A 25,000-nucleotide genomic window follows, 5' to 3' on the forward strand; every position below is an offset into this window, starting at 1 on the left:
CCCTCTCAGTCACGCCCACTGTTGGCCATGTCCCATCTCAGACCAAGCCCCCTCTCAGTCACGCCCACTGTTGGCCATGTCCCATCTCAGACCAAGCCCCCTCTCAGTCATGCCCACTGTTGGCCATGTGCCATCTCAGACCAAGCCCCCTCTCAGTCACGCCTACTGTTGGCCATGTCCCATCTCAGCCATGCCCCCTGTCACTCACACCCACTGTTGGCCATGTGCCATCTCATCAGCACCCTCTGTCAGCCACGCCCCCTTTTCTCTCAGCTAGGTTGACAGACAGGATGTAAAATGGCCAAACGTAGAAAAGATCTCAGATTGCAGTGTCCTGTTTGCTCTCGAGCTCTCTTTGTACCAGTTCTGATTCCAAAGCTATTAAAAATATAAAGATATGGCTATTAAAGTGAATTGCACATTATACAGAGTGTTCTCAGTGGATTTTTATATAGCCTATTAGTGCAAGAGAAAATATGCAATTAAATAAACTGGAGTTAAAGGAGGTCTTTATGTGACACGTCTGGATGTGAATTGTCCTTTAGTTCCCTTAGTGCCTCTGCTTATTAATCCGAAGAAGATAAAATTAAACTTTTATGTAATTGTTGATTTATTTTACGGTGCTAGATGTGTGTATCAGACCTGACATCCTGCAGGACACTGAACACTCAATAGGAAGAACCCAGAGTAGGCTTCATATGGCATTCTAGCCAAAAAAACAGAGGCTTCTGTGCTTTTGTTTCATTAAAAGTTTAAAGATTTATAAATTGTTTATTGCTCGATTTTCCTTTCCTAGGATCTGATACTAAGAGCTGTATAATAATGGAGTCAGCAGAGATTCCAACATGCTTTTCCAGAAACCCTTCACACACTCCTGCTGCTGCTGGCTTACAGGTAAGCTGTGTGTGTGTGTGTGTGTGTGTGTGATCATCTGAAAGAAGGGCATCTGAATATTAGAATATGTCATATAAATTATTAGTAAAGAAAACGTCCGTTTTAGGGTGGATCATGGGTCAAACATTTAATAAGTAAAAGATTCATCTAGGGCTGTAACTAATGATTATTTTCATAATGGAATAATCAGGTGATTATTGTTTCGATTAATCGATGAATCAGATAAAAACACCACATTTTAAATACCTTTTTATTTTTATTTTAAATTAAATGTACACATTGGGTGTTACAGACATGAAGGTAAAATAAACCTTTACACTACCACAATGTTTTTCCAGCTTTTAAGCAGAAAACTTTTGACCTTTTAAACCATGAACTGTTTGTGTTTCTTAAAGAGGCAGAACTACTAGACTACTGAGTTATGATCCATTCAGTCTTCCAGAAATTTTACATTGGATTATTTTTAATTGGTAACAAATGCTGATTAAAAACAAATATAGTTTGTTTATTTTGATCAAACTGTTTTAATTGGACAGTAATTAACGTCCTGCACTACAACTATTAGTGCTGTTTATCATCTACACTGTGAATGAGGAGTAACACAACGCTCTTTACACAATAAACACCGGACACTGCAGATAAAGCACTCGCACAGAATAAAGCACTCGCACAGAATAAAGCACTCGCACAGAATAAAGCACTCACACAGAATAAAGCACTCGCACAGAATAAAGCACTCACAGAATAAAGCACTCACACAGAATAAAGCACTCGCACAGAATAAAGCACTCGCACAGAATAAAGCACTCGCACAGAATAAAGCACTCACACAGAATAAAGCACTCGCACAGAATAAAGCACTCACACACAGAATAAAGCACTCACACACAGAATAAAGCATTCACACAGAATAAAGCACTCACACACAGAATAAAGCACTCACACACAGAATAAAGCACTCACACAGAATAAAGCATTCACACAGAATAAAGCACTCACACACAGAATAAAGCACTCACACACAGAATAAAGCACTCACACAGAATAAAGCACTCACACACAGAATAAAGCACTCACACACAGAATAAAGCACTCACACACAGAATAAAGCATTCACACAGAATAAAGCACTCACACACAGAATAAAGCACTCACACACAGAATAAAGCACTCACACACAGAATAAAGCACTCACACACAGAATAAAGCATTCACACAGAATAAAGCACTCACACACAGAATAAAGCACTCACACACAGAATAAAGCATTCACACAGAATAAAGCACTCACACACAGAATAAAGCACTTACACACAGAATAAAGCATTCACACAGAATAAAGCACTCACACACAGAATAAAGCACTCACACAGAATAAAGCACTCACACAGAATAAAGCACTCACACACAGAATACAGCATTCACACAGAATAAAGCACTCACACACAGAATAAAGCACTCACACACAGAATAAAGCACTCACACACAGAATAAAGCACTCACACAGAATAAAGCACTCACACACAGAATAAAGCACTCACACACAGAATAAAGCATTCACACAGAATAAAGCATTCACACAGAATAAAGCACTCACACAGAATAAAGCACTCACACACAGAATAAAGCACTCACACACAGAATAAAGCACTCACACAGAATAAAGCACTCACACAGAATAAAGCATTCACACAGAATAAAGCACTCACACAGAATAAAGCACTCACACACAGAATAAAGCACTCACACACAGAATAAAGCACTCACACACAGAATAAAGCACTCACACACAGAATAAAGCACTCACACACAGAATAAAGCACTCACACACAGAATAAAGCACTCACACAGAATAAAGCACTCACACAGAATAAAGCACTCACACAGAATAAAGCACTCACACAGAATAAAGCACTCACACAGAATAAAGCACTCACACAGAATAAAGCATTCACACAGAATAAAGCACTCACACAATAAAGCACTCACACAGAATAAAGCACTCACACAGAATAAAGCACTCACACAGAATGAACATTCACACACAGAATAAAGCACTCACACACAGAATAAAGCACTCACACAGAATAAAGCATTCACACAGAATAAAGCACTCACACAGAATAAAGCACTCACACACAGAATGAACATTCACACACAGAATAAAGCACTCACACAGAATAAAGCACTCACACACAGAATGAACATTCACACACAGAATAAAGCACTCACACAGAATAAAGCACTCACACAGAATAAAGCAGAAATAAGCAGAATAAAGCACTCACACAGAATAAAGCATTCACACATAGAATAAAGCATTCACACAGAATAAAGCATTCACACACAGAATAAAGCACTCACACACAGAATAAAGCACTCACACAGAATAAAGCATTCACACAGAATAAAGCACTCACACAGAATAAAGCATTCACACAGAATAAAGCACTCACACACAGAATAAAGCACTCACACAGAATAAAGCACTCACACAGAATAAAGCACTCACACAGAATAAAGCACTCACCCACAGAATGAACATTCACACACAGAATAAAGCACTCACACACAGAATAAAGCACTCACACAGAATAAAGCATTCACACAGAATAAAGCATTCACACAGAATAAAGCATTCACACAGAATAAAGCACTCACACACAGAATAAAGCACTGACACAGAATAAAGCACTCACACACAGAATAAAGCATTCACACACAGAATAAAGCACTCACACAGAATAAAGCACTCACACACAGAATAAAGCACTCACACAGAATAAAGCACTCACACAGAATAAAGCATTCACACAGAATAAAGCATTCACACAGAATAAAGCACTCACACAGAATAAAGCATTCACACACAGAATAAAGCACTCACACAGAATAAAGCACTCACACAGAATGAACATTCACACACAGAATAAAGCACTCACACACAGAATAAAGCACTCACACAGAATGAACATTCACACACAGAATAAAGCACTCACACACAGAATAAAGCACTCACACAGAATAAAGCACTCACACACAGAATAAAGCATTCACACACAGAATAAAGCACTCACACACAGAATAAAGCACTCACACAGAATAAAGCACTCACACAGAATAAAGCACTCACACACAGAATAAAGCATTCACACACAGAATAAAGCACTCACACAGAATAAAGCACTCACACACAGAATAAAGCACTCACACAGAATAAAGCACTCACACAGAATAAAGCACTCACACACAGAATAAAGCACTCACACACAGAATAAAGCACACACACAGAATAACGCACTCACACACAGAATAAAGCATTCACACACAGAATAAAGCACTCACACAGAATAAAGCACTCACACACAGAATAAAGCATTCACACAGAATAAAGCACTCACACAGAATAAAGCACTCACACACAGAATAAAGCACTCACACACAGAATAAAGCACTCACACACAGAATAAAGCATTCACACAGAATAAAGCATTCACACAGAATAAAGCACTCACACAGAATAAAGCACTCACACAGAATAAAGCACTCACACACAGAATGAACATTCACACACAGAATAAAGCACTCACACACAGAATGAACATTCACACACAGAATAAAGCACTCACACAGAATAAAGCACTCACACAGAATAAAGCACTCACACAGAATAAAGCAGAAATAAGCAGAATAAAGCACTCACACAGAATAAAGCATTCACACATAGAATAAAGCATTCACACAGAATAAAGCATTCACACACAGAATAAAGCACTCACACACAGAATAAAGCACTCACACAGAATAAAGCATTCACACAGAATAAAGCACTCACACAGAATAAAGCATTCACACAGAATAAAGCACTCACACACAGAATAAAGCACTCACACAGAATAAAGCACTCACACAGAATAAAGCACTCACACAGAATAAAGCACTCACCCACAGAATGAACATTCACACACAGAATAAAGCACTCACACACAGAATAAAGCACTCACACAGAATAAAGCATTCACACAGAATAAAGCATTCACACAGAATAAAGCACTCACACACAGAATAAAGCACTCACACAGAATAAAGCACTCACACACAGAATAAAGCATTCACACACAGAATAAAGCACTCACACACAGAATAAAGCACTCACACACAGAATAAAGCACTCACACAGAATAAAGCACTCACACAGAATAAAGCATTCACACAGAATAAAGCATTCACACAGAATAAAGCACTCACACAGAATAAAGCATTCACACACAGAATAAAGCACTCACACAGAATAAAGCACTCACACAGAATGAACATTCACACACAGAATAAAGCACTCACACACAGAATAAAGCACTCACACAGAATGAACATTCACACACAGAATAAAGCACTCACACACAGAATAAAGCACTCACACAGAATAAAGCACTCACACACAGAATAAAGCATTCACACACAGAATAAAGCACTCACACACAGAATAAAGCACTCACACAGAATAAAGCACTCACACAGAATAAAGCACTCACACACAGAATAAAGCACTCACACACAGAATAAAGCACTCACACAGAATAACGCACTCACACACAGAATAAAGCATTCACACACAGAATAAAGCACTCACACAGAATAAAGCACTCACACACAGAATAAAGCATTCACACAGAATAAAGCACTCACACAGAATAAAGCACTCACACACAGAATAAAGCACTCACACACAGAATAAAGCACTCACACACAGAATAAAGCACTCACACAGAATAAAGCACTCACACAGAATAAAGCATTCACACACAGAATAAAGCACTCACACACAGAATAAAGCACTCACACACAGAATAAAGCACTCACACAGAATAAAGCACTCACACAGAATAAAGCACTCACACACAGAATAAAGCATTCACACACAGAATAAAGCACTCACACAGAATAAAGCACTCACACACAGAATAAAGCATTCACACAGAATAAAGCACTCACACAGAATAAAGCACTCACACAGAATAAAGCATTCACACACAGAATAAAGCACTCACACACAGAATACAGAATTCACACAGAATAAAGCACTCACACAGAATAAAGCACTCACACACAGAATAAAGCACTCACACAGAATAAACACTCACACAGAATGAACATTCACACACAGAATAAAGCACTCACACACAGAATAAAGCACTCACACAGAATGAACATTCACACACAGAATAAAGCACTCACACACAGAATAAAGCACTCACACAGAATAAAGCACTCACACACAGAATAAAGCATTCACACACAGAATAAAGCATTCACACACAGAATAAAGCACTCACACACAGAATAAAGCACTCACACAGAATAAAGCACTCACACAGAATAAAGCACTCACACACAGAATAAAGCACTCACACAGAATAAAGCACTCACACACAGAATAAAGCATTCACACACAGAATAAAGCACTCACACAGAATAAAGCACTCACACACAGAATAAAGCACTCACACAGAATAAAGCACTCACACAGAATAAAGCACTCACACAGAATAAAGCACTCACACACAGAATAAAGCACTCACACACAGAATAAAGCACTCACACAGAATAAAGCATTCACACACAGAATAAAGCACTCACACACAGAATAAAGCACTCACACAGAATAAAGCACTCACACAGAATAAAGCACTCACACACAGAATAAAGCATTCACACACAGAATAAAGCACTCACACAGAATAAAGCACTCACACACAGAATAAAGCACTCACACACAGAATAAAGCACTCACACACAGAATAAAGCACTCACACACAGAATAAAGCACTCACACACAGAATAAAGCACTCACACACAGAATAAAGCACTCACACAGAATAAAGCACTCACACAGAATAAAGCATTCACACACAGAATAAAGCACTCACACACAGAATACAGCATTCACACAGAATAAAGCATTCACACAGAATAAAGCACTCACACAGAATAAAGCATTCACACAGAATAAAGCATTCACACAGAATAAAGCACTCACACACAGAATAAAGCATTCACACAGAATAAAGCACTCACACACAGAATAAAGCACTCACACACAGAATAAAGCACTCACACACAGAATAAAGCACTCACACACAGAATAAAGCATTCACACAGAATAAAGCATTCACACAGAATAAAGCATTCACACACAGAATAAAGCACTCACACAGAATAAAGCATTCACACACAGAATAAAGCATTCACACAGAATAAAGCATTCACACAGAATAAAGCACTCACACAGAATAAAGAATTCACACAGAATAAAGCATTCACACAGAATAAAGCACTCACACACAGAATAAAGCATTCACACAGAATAAAGCACTCACACACAGAATAAAGCACTCACACACAGAATAAAGCACTCACACACAGAATAAAGCATTCACACAGAATAAAGCATTCACACAGAATAAAGCATTCACACACAGAATAAAGCACTCACACAGAATAAAGCATTCACACACAGAATAAAGCATTCACACACAGAATAAAGCATTCACACAGAATAAAGCATTCACACAGAATAAAGCACTCACACAGAATAAAGCACTCACACAGAATAAAGCATTCACACAGAATAAAACACTCACACAGAATAAAGCACTCACACAGAATAAAGCATTCACACAGAATAAAACACTCACACAGAATGAACATTCACACACAGAATAAAACACTCACACAGAATAAAACACTCACACAGAATGAACATTCACACACAGAATAAAGCACTCACACAGAATAAAACACTCACACAGAATAAAGCACTCACACACAGAATAAAGCACTCACACAGAATAAAGCACTCACACACAGAATAAAGCACTCACACACAGAATAAAGCATTCACACACAGAATAAAGCACTCACACACAGAATAAAGCACTCACACACAGAATAAAGCATTCACACAGAATAAAGCACTCACACACAGAATAAAGCATTCACACAGAATAAAGCACTCACACAGAATAAAACACTCACACAGAATAAAGCACTCACACACAGAATAAAGCATTCACACAGAATAAAGCACTCACACAGAATAAAACACTCACACAGAATAAAGCACTCACACACAGAATAAAGCACTCACACAGAATAAAGCACTCACACAGAATAAAGCAGTCATACAGAATAAAACACTCACACAGAATAAAGCACTCACACACAGAATAAAGCACTCACACACAGAATAAAGCACTCACACACAGAATAAAGCATTCACACAGAATAAAGCACTCACACAGAATAAAACACTCACACAGAATAAAGCACTCACACAGAATAAACAATCACACAGAATAAAACACTCACAGAATAAAGCATTCACACAGAATAAAACACTCACACAGAATGAACATTCACACACAGAATAAAACACTCACACAGAATAAAACACTCACACAGAATAAACACTCACACAGAATAAACACTCACACAGAATAAAGCACTCACACAGAATAAACACTCACACAGAATAAAGCATTCACACAGAATAAAACACTCACACAGAATGAACATTCACACACAGAATAAAGCACTCACACACAGAATAAACACTCACACAGAATAAAGCATTCACACAGAATAAAACACTCACACAGAATGAACATTCACACACAGAATAAAGCACTCACACACAGAATGCATGTTTACTACAAATACAAGACTCAGTGTTTAGGAATGGCTTAAAAAGCGCAGTACAGAAGGCGAGGGTCTCAGGACCCAAGTTGCCATGACAACCTGCTACTGTAAACGAAGCTTACAACGCTTGCCCCGCCTCTGGGGCCTTCTGATTGGTCTAATGTTCTGTGAGTGACGTTGATGAGCTGCGCTGTTTGGAACAGTAGAAATCATTTGAACATGAGACCCGTGAGGGACTGCAAAAGATGGAGCACAACGGCAAAAACATTCATTTATCACATTCATTAAAAATAATGGAAAAGGAATTAGGAATAAAACACGTTCTGTGTGAATGACCAACACATTAATCACACAAATATGGCACATGACAAATCTGCATTAAACTTATGGTCCTGAATGTTTCTCCTTCATCTGTGATTCCCGCATGTTTCCGGTTTGTGCTCCTTCATCATTGTCGTGTTTCCGCGACACTGAAGCTCCGCTTTGTAAAGTTCACAGTTTACAACATTTAGCATGGAATTTAATATGAAATGCTCCCATGCCTTAGAGGACTCGGACTTATCCTTGTACTCTCCTCCATTCTTCCCATGTCCGCCTGGAACAACGCTGTCATTGAATGCGATTTATTTGATTTATTGTTTCAGCCCTAGATTCATCTGAGTTTTCTTCTCCTAATCAGCTCCTTTTTCATGGCTGCTTACTGCATGCTGTCCTGTTGTACGAGCAGGGACTTCATTTTGTACATGATGATCATTTCACTTGTTCATTAGCTTTGTGGGAATGTACAGACAGAAACTTGTACGGATTCAGGTGGAGGGACATCTCTAGAACATCTCCTCACACCTGTGGACCATCAGAAACATGCAAAGGAAGAACCTGAAGATGAAGACTACCTCTGTAAGCCAGAAAAACACATTATACAGTCCAGACCGATCCTCAGTAACCAGATCTCTGACTTTTCCTTTTTTTTAACTCATTGTTGTTTCAGGTAAAGCAGCATCAGCTTCTGTGGGACACATCACATCTGTGGAGCAGCAGAAACATGTAAAAAAGGAACAACCTGAAGATGAAGACTGTCTCCGTAAGCCAACAGGGTGTATCTACCTCATTTGTTCTTCAGATGTTTACTTGAGATGTGAGAAGTAATTAATGGAATTTCAGGTGGAGGGACATCAAACTCTGTGGAACATGTAGACAAGGATATTAAAGAAGAAGAAGTTGAAGATGAAGACTACATCTGTACAGCGACAGTATGGGGTAAGTAACACTGTCACTGTAATGCTCATTTTAAAGGTTTCTGAACAGTTCATTAATAAGGGAAAATTAATGAGTTGAGTTTTGGATAGAAATCACAAGCTTTCTTTTTCAGATCTGCTCTCTAATATGTGGTCAGATGTTTGGCACTCAAATGAATAGACCAGCTGATTTATTCCAGTCTCTCTAATCTCTAATGCTTCCAGTGAACTTTTATTTTGGTTTTTGTACCTCGTTTGGAATATCTGAGTGTCTGACAGTGTCACCAGATGTAATTTTTTCACTGTATCTGCACCTCTGTAATTCATAGGCCCTGTGTTTCTATTCATTTTCTGTTCCAGAAATGACTGATGCCCAGTTTCAGGTCTTCTCCTGCTCCTGGTGTACCCTTTCCTACAGATTTCAAAATTACCTCAACAAACACATCAGAAGATGCCACTATGAGGAATATGAGAGAGAGTTAAAATCAGGACAGGTAAAATATGACAATCTTCTGACCACAAGAAGCTCCAGTATTCAGCAAACCACCTCTGGTACTGACAGCAGTAACATCTCTTCTAATCAGCGAATGGGGAGAGACGTGTATCCCTGTTCGCAGTGTGGGAAGAGATTTACTGACCGGAGTAATCTCAGACGACACCAATACATTCACACGGGAGAGAAGCCGTATCGCTGCTCAGAGTGCCAGAAGAGTTTTATTCGCAAATATGATCTCCAGATACACCAGCGTATTCACACGGGAGAGAAACCGTATCCCTGCTCCGAGTGTGGGAAGAGTTTTATTCGAAACTGTGATCTCCAGATACACCAGCGCGTTCACACAGGAGAAAAGCCGTATCACTGCTCAGAATGTGGGAAGAGTTTTAATCAACAGAGCCATCTCCAAACACACTTACACATTCACACAGGACAGAAACCGTATCACTGCTCGGAGTGTGGGAAGAGCTTTATCCGACGGAATGATCTCCAGATACACCAGCACATTCACACAGGAGAAAAGCCCTATCATTGCTCAGAGTGTGGAAAGAGTTTTATTCGACAGGGTGAGCTCCAAATACACCAGCGCATTCACACGGGAGAGAAGCCGTATCGCTGCGTACAGTGTGGGAAGACCTTTTCCCAAAACAGTAATCTTCAGCGACACCAGCGTGTTCATTCAGGAGAGAGGCCATATCACTGCTCACAGTGTGGAAAGAGTTTTGCCCAACATGGGAAGCTCCAACAACACCAGCGCATCCACAATAAGGAAAAGCTGCATCACTGCTCGGAGTGTGGGAGGAGTTTTAATCAACAGAGCAATCTCACTCAACACCAGTGTGTTCACACCTGATTTAATTTTCAGTGTTGATGTGCATTTATCATACAGAAGTGCTTCGAGATCAAACCATCAGCCTACCATCTCATTAGAGCACTGAATAAGCTGCAGTTCAAATAGTTAGCATAAGTTGCGTACGATACGTAAATAAATGTATTTATTGTGTTATCTGTGTCTGTTGGGAGCAAGCTTAGCCTTGTGAAGGTGCTCTTATTTTGTTATGGTAAGAAATATAAGGAACTACAAGAAATTAGTACACAGTAAGGCTAATAAGCTGCGAATGGCTCGTTCAGCATAGCTACAGTGAAAGGTCCTAGCGCCCGACACCAATCTTTATGTTTACATCATGTATGAAAATAATAATATGGTAATAGAACAGTAACCCCATGCTAATGCCCTACTTCTGCTTAGAATTTTGCTCATTAGAGATTGATTTTTAAATTTAAAAGTTATTCCCACATTTGGGTAAAGCTGCTTTGTGACAGTATCCACTGTTAAAAAGTGTTATATAAATAAAATTGGATGGAGTTGACAGTAACAGTGCTCTGAGTTCAGCATGACTTTGTTTATTTGAATAAAGACATGTGCACTATGTTCCCCAACACAGCTCGGAAGACTTCTAGTGACTTTTATAATTGGATTATTGATAAAGTTATTGAATAAGCTCAAAGCACTGTGCTTACACTTCAGAGTGAACACATCAGTATTAAAATGATAGATTATTAATCTGACAACTTAGAGACTTTCTTTTTTTTAATGTCATGGACCTGGAGGAAAGCTACAAAAAGTATGTAAAATGAGATTATGCCCAAATGGTGCTGTGATGCCAATGAAGACAGTTTGGGAGTCCAGTATAAGCCCAGCACCATAGCCTAGAGACTGAGCGATAAAAGGTCTATTTCAAGGAAGACTCATGATCTGATTGATTGTAAGAATTCAGCAGCTCAGTTGAAATCGATGATGATAAAAGCTCAGGACTGTCCTGACAAGAGCAAGAAGCCATTTTGTCCACTTGTTCTCATCTGAGTAGAGTGAAGATGTGAAATCTGTGGCTATATCTGAGAGACTCTTTTTGACTTTGAGTGATTATAAGATACAGGTTACAGGATTAGTGATGGTCATCAGCTTTTATGTTCTCTATGCTATACTCTCAGAAACGCTGGACAGTAAGACATTCAAAACAAAGCATGCTGTCTGTTACAAAAAATCTCAGCTGATAGTAAAGTGACATCTGAGTCGCAATATTCAACTTAAGCTTCAACAGTATCCTTTCTACACATATCCCGTCCTTGTGGGTTGGGGTCAGAGCACAGGGTCAGCCATGATGCAGCAGCCCTGGAGCAGGGTGGAATGGGGGCCTTGCTCAAGGGCCCAACAGTGGTAGTTTGGCAGTGCTGGGGCTTGAAGTCCAACCTTCTGGTCAACAACCCAGAGCCTTAACCACTTGAGCTACCACTCTGGAAGTGTGGAGTTTTTCAGCTGCAGGTACTACAATCAGGCTCCAGACAGCATGTTCTACTGCACCCAAGCTCAAGGTGCATACATACCTTGCATCAGCTCCACTGGTGACTTCACATGCAATGTGATTTTCAGCCACATGAAAGCTAAAATACTCAATATGGTGCCACTTCTGAGGTCTTGGTGAGAATCTCTACCAGTCTGATTTATGGATAGTTCCAGGTGTTTCCATGGATGGTTGGCACAATTCATTTTGGTGGACTCAAACAATCACCTCTGCGAAAGCCATTTAATCATAGGGCTTGTTAGCCATATGGCCAAAAGAGCCTTGGACAGAGGAACTTGGGCAACCAAATAAAAAGCCACTGAAGTTAAATGAATTGCCCTGATGGCAACTTTGAATGGCCCATATTTTGCTCTCAAACCCAAATGTCTTCATTGTAGAACAAACACTACAGAGCTGGTCTTCTTGTTCCATTACTCTCACAGAGGACTGTACATCATCTGCTTAGGTGAGGTATTCTAGTAATTCTAATAATAACAGATCATAAATAAAGTATCATATGCAGCTTTAAGAAAATCATTTATTTTGGAGATTCATATTCAGTGCTAAGATGTTCAAATTACAAATCTGCAAGTAAACACAAACACACTACACTGTGTATAAATACCTCAGGTTATTATTTCTCTTATACGTCTCTGTTCTTCCCAGTCTCCCTGCTGCTTCTGTTTAAAAACCATGAAACAACTCTGTATATTACAAGGAATTTGTACATCTGGAAACTATTCCCACGCTGGCTCAAAGAACTTTCCTTCCCTTTGATACCTAGTTCTGCTCTTTTATTTTTTATAGCTAAATAAAACAAGATCTTTATTGTAACAGTGATGTTTCTGTTCTGTTTATCCAAAAGTCTTCACTTCATTCAGTTCTTTCTTTTTCTTTTTTTTTTTTTAAATAAAAAGCTATGGGATTACATCATCCACTTTTTTCTATTCATATTGATATGTTTTGACTAATGGTGTGAAAAGTGTCTTTGGGTTTAAGAAAGTTGCTATTTAAACAGCTCCAGATGTTTGGGTTTGGTTTAAGCTGAGGTCTGTGTGTGGTTTGATGTGGTATCCACTAGAAGAGAGCAAGATGGCAATAGGAAGTCTTCTTTATTTTATACATACGTTTATATATAGATGTATTTTATACAAAAACACATTTACAATATACTTTTCAGCAGCTATCATGTTTCAATCAGGTCGATGGTCTCTGTGTGTATCTTAAACACAGGTGACTAAGTAAATCTCCGTCCACACTGAGCACTGAATCGGCATCTTTCCTGCATGTGTCCGCTGATGTCGCTGGAGATTACTGATGGTTGTAAAGCTCTTCCTGCACTGTGAGCAGTGATATGGCCTCTCTCCTGTGTGAGTGCGCTGATGTGTTTGGAAATCACTCTGCTGTGTAAAACCTTTCCCACACTGCGAGCAGACATAAGGCTTCTCGATAGTGTGAATGTGCTGGTGTCGTTGGAGATTACTCTGCTGGGCAAAGCTCCTCCCACATTGAAGGCACTGATATGGCCTTTCACCCGTGTGAGTGCGCTGATGTTTCTGATAATCGCTCTTGCGTGTAAAACTCTTCCCGCACTCTGAGCAGTGATGAGGTTTCTCCGCCGAGTGAACGCGCTCGTGAGATTGGAGGTGGCTCTGTTGAGTGAAACTCTTTCCACATTCGGAACACTCGTACGGCTTCTCTCCCGTGTGAATGCACTGGTGATACTGGAGAGAACTTGCTTTAGTAAAACTCTTCCCACACTGTGAGCAGTGAAAGGGTTTCTCTCCGGTGTGAAGACGCTGGTGTTGTTTTAGATCGCTTCTTCGGATGAAAGTCTTTCCACACTGCGAGCATTGATATGGCTTCTCCCCCGTGTGAAGGTGTTTATGATCATCGAGGTGACACTTCTGCGTAAAGCTCCTCCCACACTCGGAGCAGTGGTACGGCTTTTCTCCTGTGTGAATGCGCTGGTGTGTCTGGAGATTAGCTTTGTCCTTAAATCTCTTTCCACACTGCGAGCAGTGATACGGTTTTTCTCCAGTATGAATGCGCTGGTGTCTGTGAAAAGTGCTTACTTTACTAAAACTCTTCCCACAGTCTGAGCAGTGATAGGGTTTCTCTCCTGTGTGGACGCGCTGGTGTTGCTGGAGATGACTCTGTTGATTAAAACATTTTCCACATTCGGAACAACGATACGTTTTTTGTCCTGTGTGAATGCGCTGGTGTGATTTGAGATTCCCCAAATCATTAAAACTCTTCCCACACTGTGAGCACTGATAGGGTTTCTCTCCTGTGTGAATGCGCTGGTGGTGCTGGAGAGTACTTTGCTGAGTAAAACCCTTCCCAAACTGTGAGCACTTATAAGCTGAGCTACAGTTCAGCGCACCACATGATGATGATGTTTCCTGACTGCCGGAGCTTACTGAAGCCACTGGATGATCATATGCATGAGCTCCTAATTTCATCAGGCTTACATATTCCTTGTAGTGGTTTCTTCTCAAGTGATTATGGAGATAAATCTGAGATGTATAAGAAAGTGAACACCAGGAGCAGGAGAAGACTTGCAACTGGGCGTTGGTCATTTCTGGGAAGGAAAAAGAAAAATATAATCATTAGATAAGATCAGTGACACCAATTAATGATGGAGTAAAGACCAAATGAGAAGATACACCTGACTTAAAAGGAGTGGAGGAAGGAGTAGCCAGATCTATAAGAAATACAGTGTAGGATATTCGATCTGCGATTCATAAAGGAATGTGAGGAATAAAATGGTCTGGAGCTCAGCAAGGATCATGTGACTTTTGCTAGATTCAAAATAAGTATCTGAAAGCGATTCGGTTTGAGGTGTACACTAAAGGTCACACAAGCGTATTAAACTTTCCTGCTGGGTTAGATCCAGTATCTGGACATGATTAGACTACACTTTAAGCCTGGTTCAGTTTGGTCAGTTCGCCTGTTAACATGTGGGTCAATTTACTGCCAGTTGTTCCTATTTATAAAGTGTGAAAATGTAGAGTGTGCTGAAAGAAAACAGCTGCCTGATTGTCTGAGTCCAGAGTGCTTGACATAATGATACATCATTGTCATTACTGGCCAGGGGTGTAAAGGGCATTAATAATAAAATTACAGTGCTGGAAATTAACCATTTGTGGAGCACTTGTTCTTCCAGAAGGAGTTGAATGTCAGGCCAAGAGCTTTGGCATATTCCTCTTCATACCCCACCAGCAGCTCCTGTCCTGGATTGATGGGTTGACAGCAACGGTACAGAATTTCTCCTCGATAACGACATGCCACAAGATTCTGCTCTGCATCGTTACGAGCACAATTCACATATCTGAGATAAAAAAAGAGAAGGAAGACATCAGTTATTAGCAAAAGGCAGTTGAAGATTTTCTACTAATAGGCAACAATAACACAACAGACAGGCATATCAAAGTGCTGCTTACCTCATCCAGTTAGCATTCATCTCTCTCCTGCCATCGATATATTTCTGACATTGTGTACTCTTGTATATCTACAAACAAATATATCCATAAACACAAATGTATCCAGCTCAGCAATAACAATTATTAGCCTGAGAACTCTTTGAGACTGCAGCCTTACATACTGGCACATTCAATGATACAAATACTGAGTGGATCTGATGAAGGATTATTTTATAAAACTAACTTACCACCCAGGAGTAGCCACTCTTCATGGCTTCTTCTCTGTCCACCAGGTCTCCCTGGTACGGTCCAAAGTGAGCACCAACTGGAACAGTTTCCCCCTTATTAAACACTCCCAAACCTGCGTCTGGAATACCGGACTGCCGAACCTCTAGACAAGGTGGAAGCGACTGTCTGGCTTGGTCAGTGACCCCCATAGGAATAGGTGCATCACGGATGAAAAGAGCTGGACCGTGAACTTCACATTTGTTGATGTAAAAAGATCTGCAATCCTCACAATCTGGAAGAAAAGGACACAGCTAATGACTAATTTATTTTCTACTTCTTGTATGCTTAGAAATTGCAAAATAATGTTATGCTTTGAACATACTCTTTTATTCTTTACTTGGTTTTCATGTACTACCTGCTTGGTTCTGTTGCCTTCATTCTTGTCTAGATCAGTGTTTCACTGTTCTGCTGCTGCAATACCTCTGCCCTGCACATTATGGTATTTTCCCAGCTCTATAAGACACATGCGTCCTCACACATTGCTGGTAAATAGCTGTCTCACATGGGCTTGTTTAAGGTGTAAAGGGCAGAACTTCCTGTAGTACATCATAAGAGAGTATGGACTATGTTTCATCTCTGACCTTCTTAAAATATCCATTCCTTCCTTCCTTCCTTCCTTTCTTCCTTACCTTCCTCCTTACTTTCCAACAACACCACCAAACACCACCAGTTTCACAACTAGTTTTCAGTATCCATGAGTTCTTCCACCTCGAGCTGTTGCTGATTTCCCTCCACTGGCTTTCTTTAGCTCTCTATATCAGATTTAAAGCATTGATGCTGAACTACGGAACCAAAACTGAGGTTCCAGTGATGCATTAAAAAAGCTCTATTGTCAGGACTCAATACCTGTTTGTGTCCAAGACCTTCAAACCACAGGATTTCTGGCTTCAGACACATTTAAGAGAGACACTGGACATACAGCAGGTCTGTGCTTCAATTTTCTGTCTTAGTTCTTGAACAGTAATGAGACAGGCCTGTGAAAACATGGCTGAGGCCATAATCTGTACACTGTTCTCTTACAGAGGAAGTCTTCATCTCCAGATTCTTCCTCTTTTACAGGCTTTTTCAGGAGTTTTCCATTCTGTTGGTCTGCAAGGGTAAAATGTCCCACAGAGCCTAACATCCCATCACCTGAAATTCCATAATTTGACTTTTTGGACTATATCTCAGGTATACAGTAAAACTGAAGTACCAAACACACAGAGTAGAGGACTGTGACTGTTATGGATCTGTTTCCATCACAAATGAAGTCCAGTTAAATTAAAAGTCTTGTTGACTTACAGGGGTAGTCTTCATCTTCAGGTTGTTCCTTTTTCACATGGTTCTGCTGGTCTGTAGAGGTGATGTGGACCAAAGGGTCAGGTTTCCTTTCACCTGAAGCAGTACAGATTCCTGTCTGCATATCTCTGCAAACTTAATGGGAATAATAATAATAATAATAATAAACAGTTGAATTTATTAAAGATCATTCACGTCAATATAATCGGTTTTAGAAATGGTAAACTTTGGTTTATTGGACTTTAACATCAGCAGAATAATAAGAATACGTTTTAATAAGAATACATGTTCAGCTACAGACCACAGTTTGGGTTGATGATTTGGGTTGATAATGTCTGCAAGTTTACATTTACGTTACCTAAAGATGTTGCAGGTGTTTTACTTTTTTTAGACTGTTAGATTTTCTGAAAATCTATTGAGCAAAAATTGAAAAGACTTTTATTCTTTTAACCTTTCCAATATGGCGCACGCATTAACGTATCGCCGCACTCAACAATACCAACCGGAAGTAGGAATCCACAAAAACCGCTAAATGCTAGCCTAGTAGCTCACCTGACAAGCTTCAGTTCGACTTACCTCAGAACACAATCCCCTCAAACACTGACCATAACCGTGTTATTTTATTATGTCCTTCAGTGTCAGAATGATCTGTAGCTGTAAAATCTTGTCTGGAGATTGTGTTTAGATGATTATCACGGTGAGAGAGCTGAGCTGCTCAAGCAGGAGAAACAAAACAGTTTTGCTTCTTCTATAATGTTAGACGTTGAAACAGCTGTATGGAGCTCTACTGCCACCAAGGCGGGTACACAGGAATAAATGGTTTAATTTGTTCAATTAATCACATAGAAAAGCTACATTGTGTTATCGGGTTAATTATTGATAAATAGACGAAGCCGTCAATAAATTGTATAAGGATTTATTTAAAATAAAAAAAAGATATATCTTTGGGCCTTTTCAGACTGAACATACTAATTTCGTGTTTAGACACAGCTACACAGCTAAACATGGAGTTATTGTTTAATTATTTCTACAGGGCGACTCTTAAATCATTGTTTTAACACAAACCATAATGGGACAGGATTTATCATAATACAGTTCTTAAAAAGTTAAGCTTCCCATACCGGGAGTCGAACCCGGGCCGCCTGGGTGAAAACCAGGAATCCTAACCGCTAGACCATATGGGAGATCTGCCATTAAGTTGAAGGGAAGCCATTTTATACGTCATTAAAAGACTCGTTTATCCGGACTGAAGCAAACAAAAGTTATTGCAGTTATGAAGTTTCACCGCTAGAGGGAAACATTCTTTTGTTTAAACATCTGTCTGGTAAAAACGTATTTTAGCTGTTTTTTTTACATTTTAAAAGCACTTAACAGATATCACAATCAATCAATTGATCAATCAATCAATCAATTAATCACTCAATCAAAATGGAGAAAATATTTTTGATTTCATGTACATACATTTAGGGCCTATGGTGATACTAAATAATTGATTATAATGATAAATTCTGTCAAAAAGAATAGTATGCTATACATATATATATATATATATATATAAAGATCTGTTACTTTCTTTATTGTTTATTGGCCGATTATCAAGACTTGAGAGAATAATTTTATAAAGTCAAAATCAAAAGTTAAAAATGTTCACCATTAATGTTTTGTGTCTAAATAAAATATAAATAATGTGAGACTCAGTTTCCACTGCTAAAGAAACTTTTATGTTAAACTGAGCGCTGAAGCTGAAAATGTAAAATAAATGACTTGTACAGGATGTCTGTCAGAGACACGCCCACCAAACCACAGGGGTTTAGAATAGAAACAGCAGAAAGCTTTATGACCTGTGTGTGTGTGTGTGTGTGTGTGTGTGTGTGAGTGTGTGTGTGTGTGTGTGTGTGTGTGTGTGTGTGTGAGTGTGTGTGTGTGTGTGTGTGTGTGTGTGAGTGTGTGTGTGTGTGTGTGAGTGTGAATTTGTTTAGTGAAAGTGTCTTCCACCAGAGGGCGATGAGCTTCTACTCACAACATGAAAGACCCCCCCCCCCCCCCCCCAGCAGCTCTTCACTTTTTTCTGCTTGCGGTTTCACTGTAAATACAAACACAAGTTGACAGAAGCTCCTTGTTGTTGCACTTCAGTAAATAAATCCATCATTTACCTCAAAAATGCACAAAATCCATAAATCTAAAAGCCCATAAATATCAGTAGCAGAGTCCACGCACACACACACACACACACACACACAGACTGCAGTGTGTAAAGATGAACTCAATGTAACTGGGATCATGTACACTTCCAGTTTCCTTAAATATCACAAACCACAGCGTTTCATCTCCCAGTAAACTCCTCTGACTGGACCTTGGTGTGTGTAGGGTTTATAACAGAGGTGAAGATGACCACACACGTGTCCAGATGTTCCTCACTGCTTTTCTTTCCTCTGACAAGTTCATAATAAGATGTTTGTGCTTCATGAATCTCACAGACACATTCCTGAAATTCAACAGTTTATTTCCTGTCTGAAAACAAACATCCTCTCGCTCCTGGATCTGGAAGGAAGGAGCAGCAGACATGAAGATGAAGATGGAGTTCTGTTATCAGGTCCAGCTTGCATCTCTGTAAACGAAGAGAAAACAAACAGAGAAGAGGAAAGACAAGTGCAGTGTCACATTCTCCCTCGTTCCCCTCCAGCACTTTTCCTTTCTTACACCAAACATATGCAACATCCATATGTCCAAAGAGCTCAAGCAATGCTGGTCAAGCGATGGTATATATATATAAATATGTTGGTATATAAATGAAGTTTAGCTAACACGTACAGGATGTGGGGTTGTGCAGAGCAACTAATATATACTGAATACAGTGGACGTTTCCCCAAAGTAGTTTTTATGAATGAAAAAAATGAAAAAGGATTGTATGCTTCGGTCATTATCCTGCAGGTAGGATACAGCTCTGGACACAAATAAGAGCCCACTGCAAAATAATGAGTTTCTTGTGTTTTTTTCTTCCAGGGTCATGTATTGGTCAGATGAAGAGTTTTGTTTCATTTTTTGTGAACTGTGACAATATTTCTCCTAAATTCAGAATATAACTATTGTTATTTAGAGAGTATATTTAAAGGAAATGACAAAAACATCAAAATAACCCAAGATCATGCAGTATTTGCAGAGCTTTAATAACTCAAATAAAACTAAATGTAAATAATCTGTAAACAGATTGTGTTAATGCTTTGTGTAAATAACATTAAGAGATCAGTATTTGGTGGAATAACCCCGATCTGCATGGGTTTTAGCTCCATGATCTCCACCAGTTTCTCACACTGCTGTTGGGGAACTTTATACCACTCTCACTGCAAAAAAGCAAACAGCTCAGCTTTACTTGATGGTTTGTGATCATCCATCTTCCTCTTGATGACATTCCAGAGTTTTTTTTAAAAATATAACAATGAATTTAATCTTTTTTCCTTCATAAAAAAATTGTATTATAATAAATAAAAATATCATGTACAGGGGAGTTTACCTCACACATGCAAAATGATCATTAATTTTATTTCTGAACATCAGCAAATACTTTTGTTTATATCAATTATTTATATTTAGCAAGAGTTTAGTTAAAATTAAGAAAATATAACTGCAAGCGAATGTGAATTGTGTTAAAAAAATAATGTTTAATTAATTATAATTAATATTTCTTTTCTCTTAAAATCATTCAGTAAACATATTTTCTCCTAAAATCTCCTGAGTAACTTTCAATACATTTTGAAATATTTTTATTTGTTAGGATTTTGGTGTATAAATAAAAACATGTAAGTTGTGATTAAAACATTAAAACACTAAAATACAAAGAACATGAAGAGACGAGTTTCTGCTGAACAGATGATGAAGGACTGAGGAGGAAAAGGGAAAGTTTTACTAGAAGGAGAAGGAAGAATAAATTTTAATGTAAAATGTGACACACGTCTGATCAGGAAGAAGAAACTGCAGATGATTCTCTCACTTCTTCTCAGATCAGACTTGCTCCAATCATCTGCTTTTCTCTGCTTTTATTCCTCAACGCTGATCTATTTATACACAAATCAAATAAAATCTACAAATAAATAGAAAGTAAATAATAATCGATTAGCTTCAGGAACAATCAGGAGTTTAACAGAAAAATAAAAGAATAATCAATTTATTATATGTTATATATACTTTACTAATCAGTGACTGTTTACTAACAAGGACTTAAGAATTTGTGTATATTATTATTTTTTTTTTTTTCATTAATTAATAAACTATTGATAAACAAATAAAATTTAGGCTACAAACAAAGAAAAAACTTTTTGTTTACAGTATACATCTATATTTGTAAACATTTTATTTACATGACTGAAGTTTTATTGGATTTGTTTAGTTGGAGTTAAAGCTCTGCGTTCATCTGGAGACTTTTCTGGAAAAAACCCTCTCATTGTTCTCAGCTTCTGGAACGATTTCTTCCAGTTGTGTGTCTCTGAATATGAACATGACTTCATCCTGGCCTGTGAGCTTTCCTGACAGATCTGCATTCTATCGCAGGAAACAGATGATGATGTTCTCTCAGTGATGGAGATGATAAGTGAGAGATGCGGCTGATGTGTTTATCTGAGGAGGAAGAGAGGTGAAGGAGGACACAGCTGGATGTTATTCTGGTTATTACTCTTATTCTGTTGGATTAGAACATGAACGTTAACAGATTATCACATGGAGATGAGGTCGGGTTGATAAACGCAGGAGAATCTTCCAGGTTGTCTGGCAGAAGCTTCAGTGAATCAAACTCAAACTTCCAGGTAAACAGAGCGAGAGGAGGAACCGATAACGAACAAGTCCTCAAAGGGGCAGAGAGAAGCTGTGGCTGGAAGAAGGAGGACTTATAGAGTCACTGCACTACTTCAGGTGAGATGTTTAATCAGTTCCTCCAGTTTTTTGCCAATTGCAGTAATAAATGCAACAAGAACACAGCAATATCCAGGATGATGCAGTTTTTGTCTGCAGATTTGGGCTAAAACAAGTCACATGACATCACAACACACGTTCATCCAAAGCCGTCTTCTGTTCACGTGTTGAACACGAGTGCAGCTCTAACAGGAAGTCAGAACGTGTGTCATCTCTGGTGAATCCTGTGCATCCAAGATGCATCTCAAATTCTGAAAAAAAAAACAGCAGCAAAATCAAGCATTTTGGCAACAAACTCAAAAATCTTTCGGCCAAATCCTGCAGGACTGAATCAGGGAGCTAGAAGGCAGAGCTCAGGCCTGGGAGGAGATTGTGAAGGCCTTGGAGTTTATATCCTGACACATGATGAAGAGATGCAGATGAGAGCGTGTTCTACTGGGATACACTGAGGCACTTGAACACAGCACTCTGAGATCCTCTTTAATCCAGAAGATACCATCTGTATAAGAGCCAGAGCCAGAAATCACTGAGGCTGGGGTTCCTGGGGCAGGTAGAAACCTTGGATGAGATAGAGCTAGAGGTGATGAGGCTCGGGGTCATGTGATTAGCAGAGCTCTTCAGTGTAATTTGGAGATCTGGGACCGGGGGATTTGGACTGGAGATCTGGGGCCAGGAGTTTGGGCTGGAGATCTGAGGCAGAGGGTTTGGGCTTGAGATCTGGGGCCGGGGGTTTGGCCTGGAGACCTGGGGCCGGGAATGTGGGTTAAAATCTGGGGCAGAGGGTTTGGGTTGAAGATTTAGAGCAGAGGATTTGGGCTGAAGATCTGGGGAAGAGGGTTTGGGCTGGAGATCTGGGGCAGAGGGTTTGGGCTGGAGATCTGGGGCAGAGGGTTTGGGCTGGAGATCTGGGGCAGAGGGTTTGGGCTGGAGATCTGGGGCAGAGGGTTTGGACTGGAGATCTGGGGCAGAGGGTTTGGACTAGAGATCTGGGGCAGAGGGTTTGGGCTGGAGATCTGGAGCAGGGGGTTTGGACTAGAGATCTGGGGCAGAGGGTTTGGGCTGGAGATCTGGAGCAGGGGGTTTGGGCTGGAGATCTGGGGCAGAGGGTTTGGACTGGAGATCTGGGGCTGGAGGGTTTGGGCTGGAGATCTGGGGCCGGAGGGTTTGGGCTGGAGATCTGGAGCAGGGGGTTTGGGCTGGAGATCTGGGGCCGGAGGGTTTGGGTTGGAGATCTGGAGCAGAGGGTTTGGGCTGGAGATCTGGAGCAGAGGGTTTGGACTGGAGATCTGGGGCAGAGGGTTTGGACTGGAGATCTGGGGCCGGAGGGTTTGGGCTGGAGATCTGGAGCAGGGGGTTTGGGCTGGAGATCTGGGGCCGGAGGGTTTGGGCTGGAGATCTGGAGCAGGGGGTTTGGGCTGGAGATCTGGGGCCGGAGGGTTTGGGCTGGAGATCTGGGGCAGAGGGTTTGGGCTGGAGATCTGGGGCAGAGGGTTTGGGCTGGAGATCTGGGGCAGAGGGTTTGGGCTGGAGATCTGGGGCCGGGAGTGTGGGCTGGAGATCTGGGGCCGGGAGTGTGGGCTGGAGATCTGAGCAGGTGGTCTTTAAGTTCAGATTATTGGGGATCTCAGCTCTCAGTCTTCAAGACAAAGCAATGTCTGGGTTCTAATGAGGAGACGCAGATATCTGAACCTTGGACTGAGATGAACAGTGAGGGTTCTGTCCAGGCTGTAGGTCAGAGGACAGCTATCTGTGAGGTCATAAGTATGCTATTCCACTCATGTTCTGAGAGTTTGGAGAAGGCTTGTGATGACTCAAGTTATGATGTTTTGCTGTGCTAATATTATTATTAAATGCAAGATGCTAATACTTTCACCATATTAATATAAACAACATGTATTACACACAGATTATTATTACATTCTCCTTTATTCACTTAAACTTATGTTTAATAAAAAACTCAAACTCTAAATTTATCTATGGATAAAGAGCGATTTCCCCAAGACACATGACAGGAAATTGAGCGAGGCATCTGCACTTCCTGTTTAATTCTCTTCACTTCAGTGAAATCCTGAAGCAGAGGCAGGTTTAAAAATACCACATTGTGTGATGGAATGAAAACTATCCCATTGTGTGATGAAAGGAAAAGCTGTGTGATGAATAGCAGGGTGTGGGATGCAGACAAGTCTCTTATTTTTAAACGCCAAGAAGTTTGTATAATTTATGAAGAATAAATTACAGAACCAACCATTAAATTAGAACAATAAAAGAATGAGAGGAAGTGCAGATGACACTGGATTGTCAAGTGGATTTTGTTTTATAGGCATCAGCATGATGTGTGCTCATGATGAGATTTATTTTATTTATTATTTAACTGTACTTATGATTTTATTTAATTTTATGTATTTAATTACTTTTTTATTTAATTTTTATTTAATTTTTATT

At 39.7% G+C, this 25,000-nt stretch overlaps 1 protein-coding gene, 1 non-coding gene and 2 pseudogenes across 3 annotated transcripts in view; 2 read left to right on the plus strand and 2 right to left on the minus strand.

The window, feature by feature from the left end:
- The window catches only part of LOC131345752 (zinc finger protein 664-like), a 14,437-nt gene extending 1,297 nt beyond the window's left edge, over positions 1–13,140 (plus strand). Inside the window, exons 2-6 of one of the 2 annotated variants that reach the window (XM_058378803.1) lie at positions 797–894; positions 9,363–9,489; positions 9,581–9,673; positions 9,754–9,849; positions 10,188–13,140. In XM_058378803.1, coding sequence (XP_058234786.1) covers positions 823–894; positions 9,363–9,489; positions 9,581–9,673; positions 9,754–9,849; positions 10,188–11,176 — 1,377 coding nt within the window. In that variant the 5' untranslated portion in view covers positions 797–822 and the 3' untranslated portion in view covers positions 11,177–13,140. The remainder of the gene's footprint in view (positions 1–796; positions 895–9,362; positions 9,490–9,580; positions 9,674–9,753; positions 9,850–10,187) is intronic. The other variant, XM_058378804.1, reaches the window with a different exon arrangement.
- Positions 1–25,000, plus strand: part of LOC131345737 (NACHT, LRR and PYD domains-containing protein 3-like) — a 566,556-nt pseudogene that overhangs the window by 50,390 nt on the left and 491,166 nt on the right.
- LOC131345744 (zinc finger protein 883-like) lies at positions 13,903–18,372 on the minus strand (annotated as a pseudogene).
- Positions 18,769–18,840, minus strand: trnae-uuc (transfer RNA glutamic acid (anticodon UUC)). Its single transcript has one exon. It is a non-coding gene; the product is annotated as a tRNA-Glu (tRNA).

This window comes from Hemibagrus wyckioides, linkage group LG25 (genome assembly GCF_019097595.1).
Source record: "Hemibagrus wyckioides isolate EC202008001 linkage group LG25, SWU_Hwy_1.0, whole genome shotgun sequence".
Taxonomy (NCBI): domain Eukaryota; kingdom Metazoa; phylum Chordata; class Actinopteri; order Siluriformes; family Bagridae; genus Hemibagrus; species Hemibagrus wyckioides.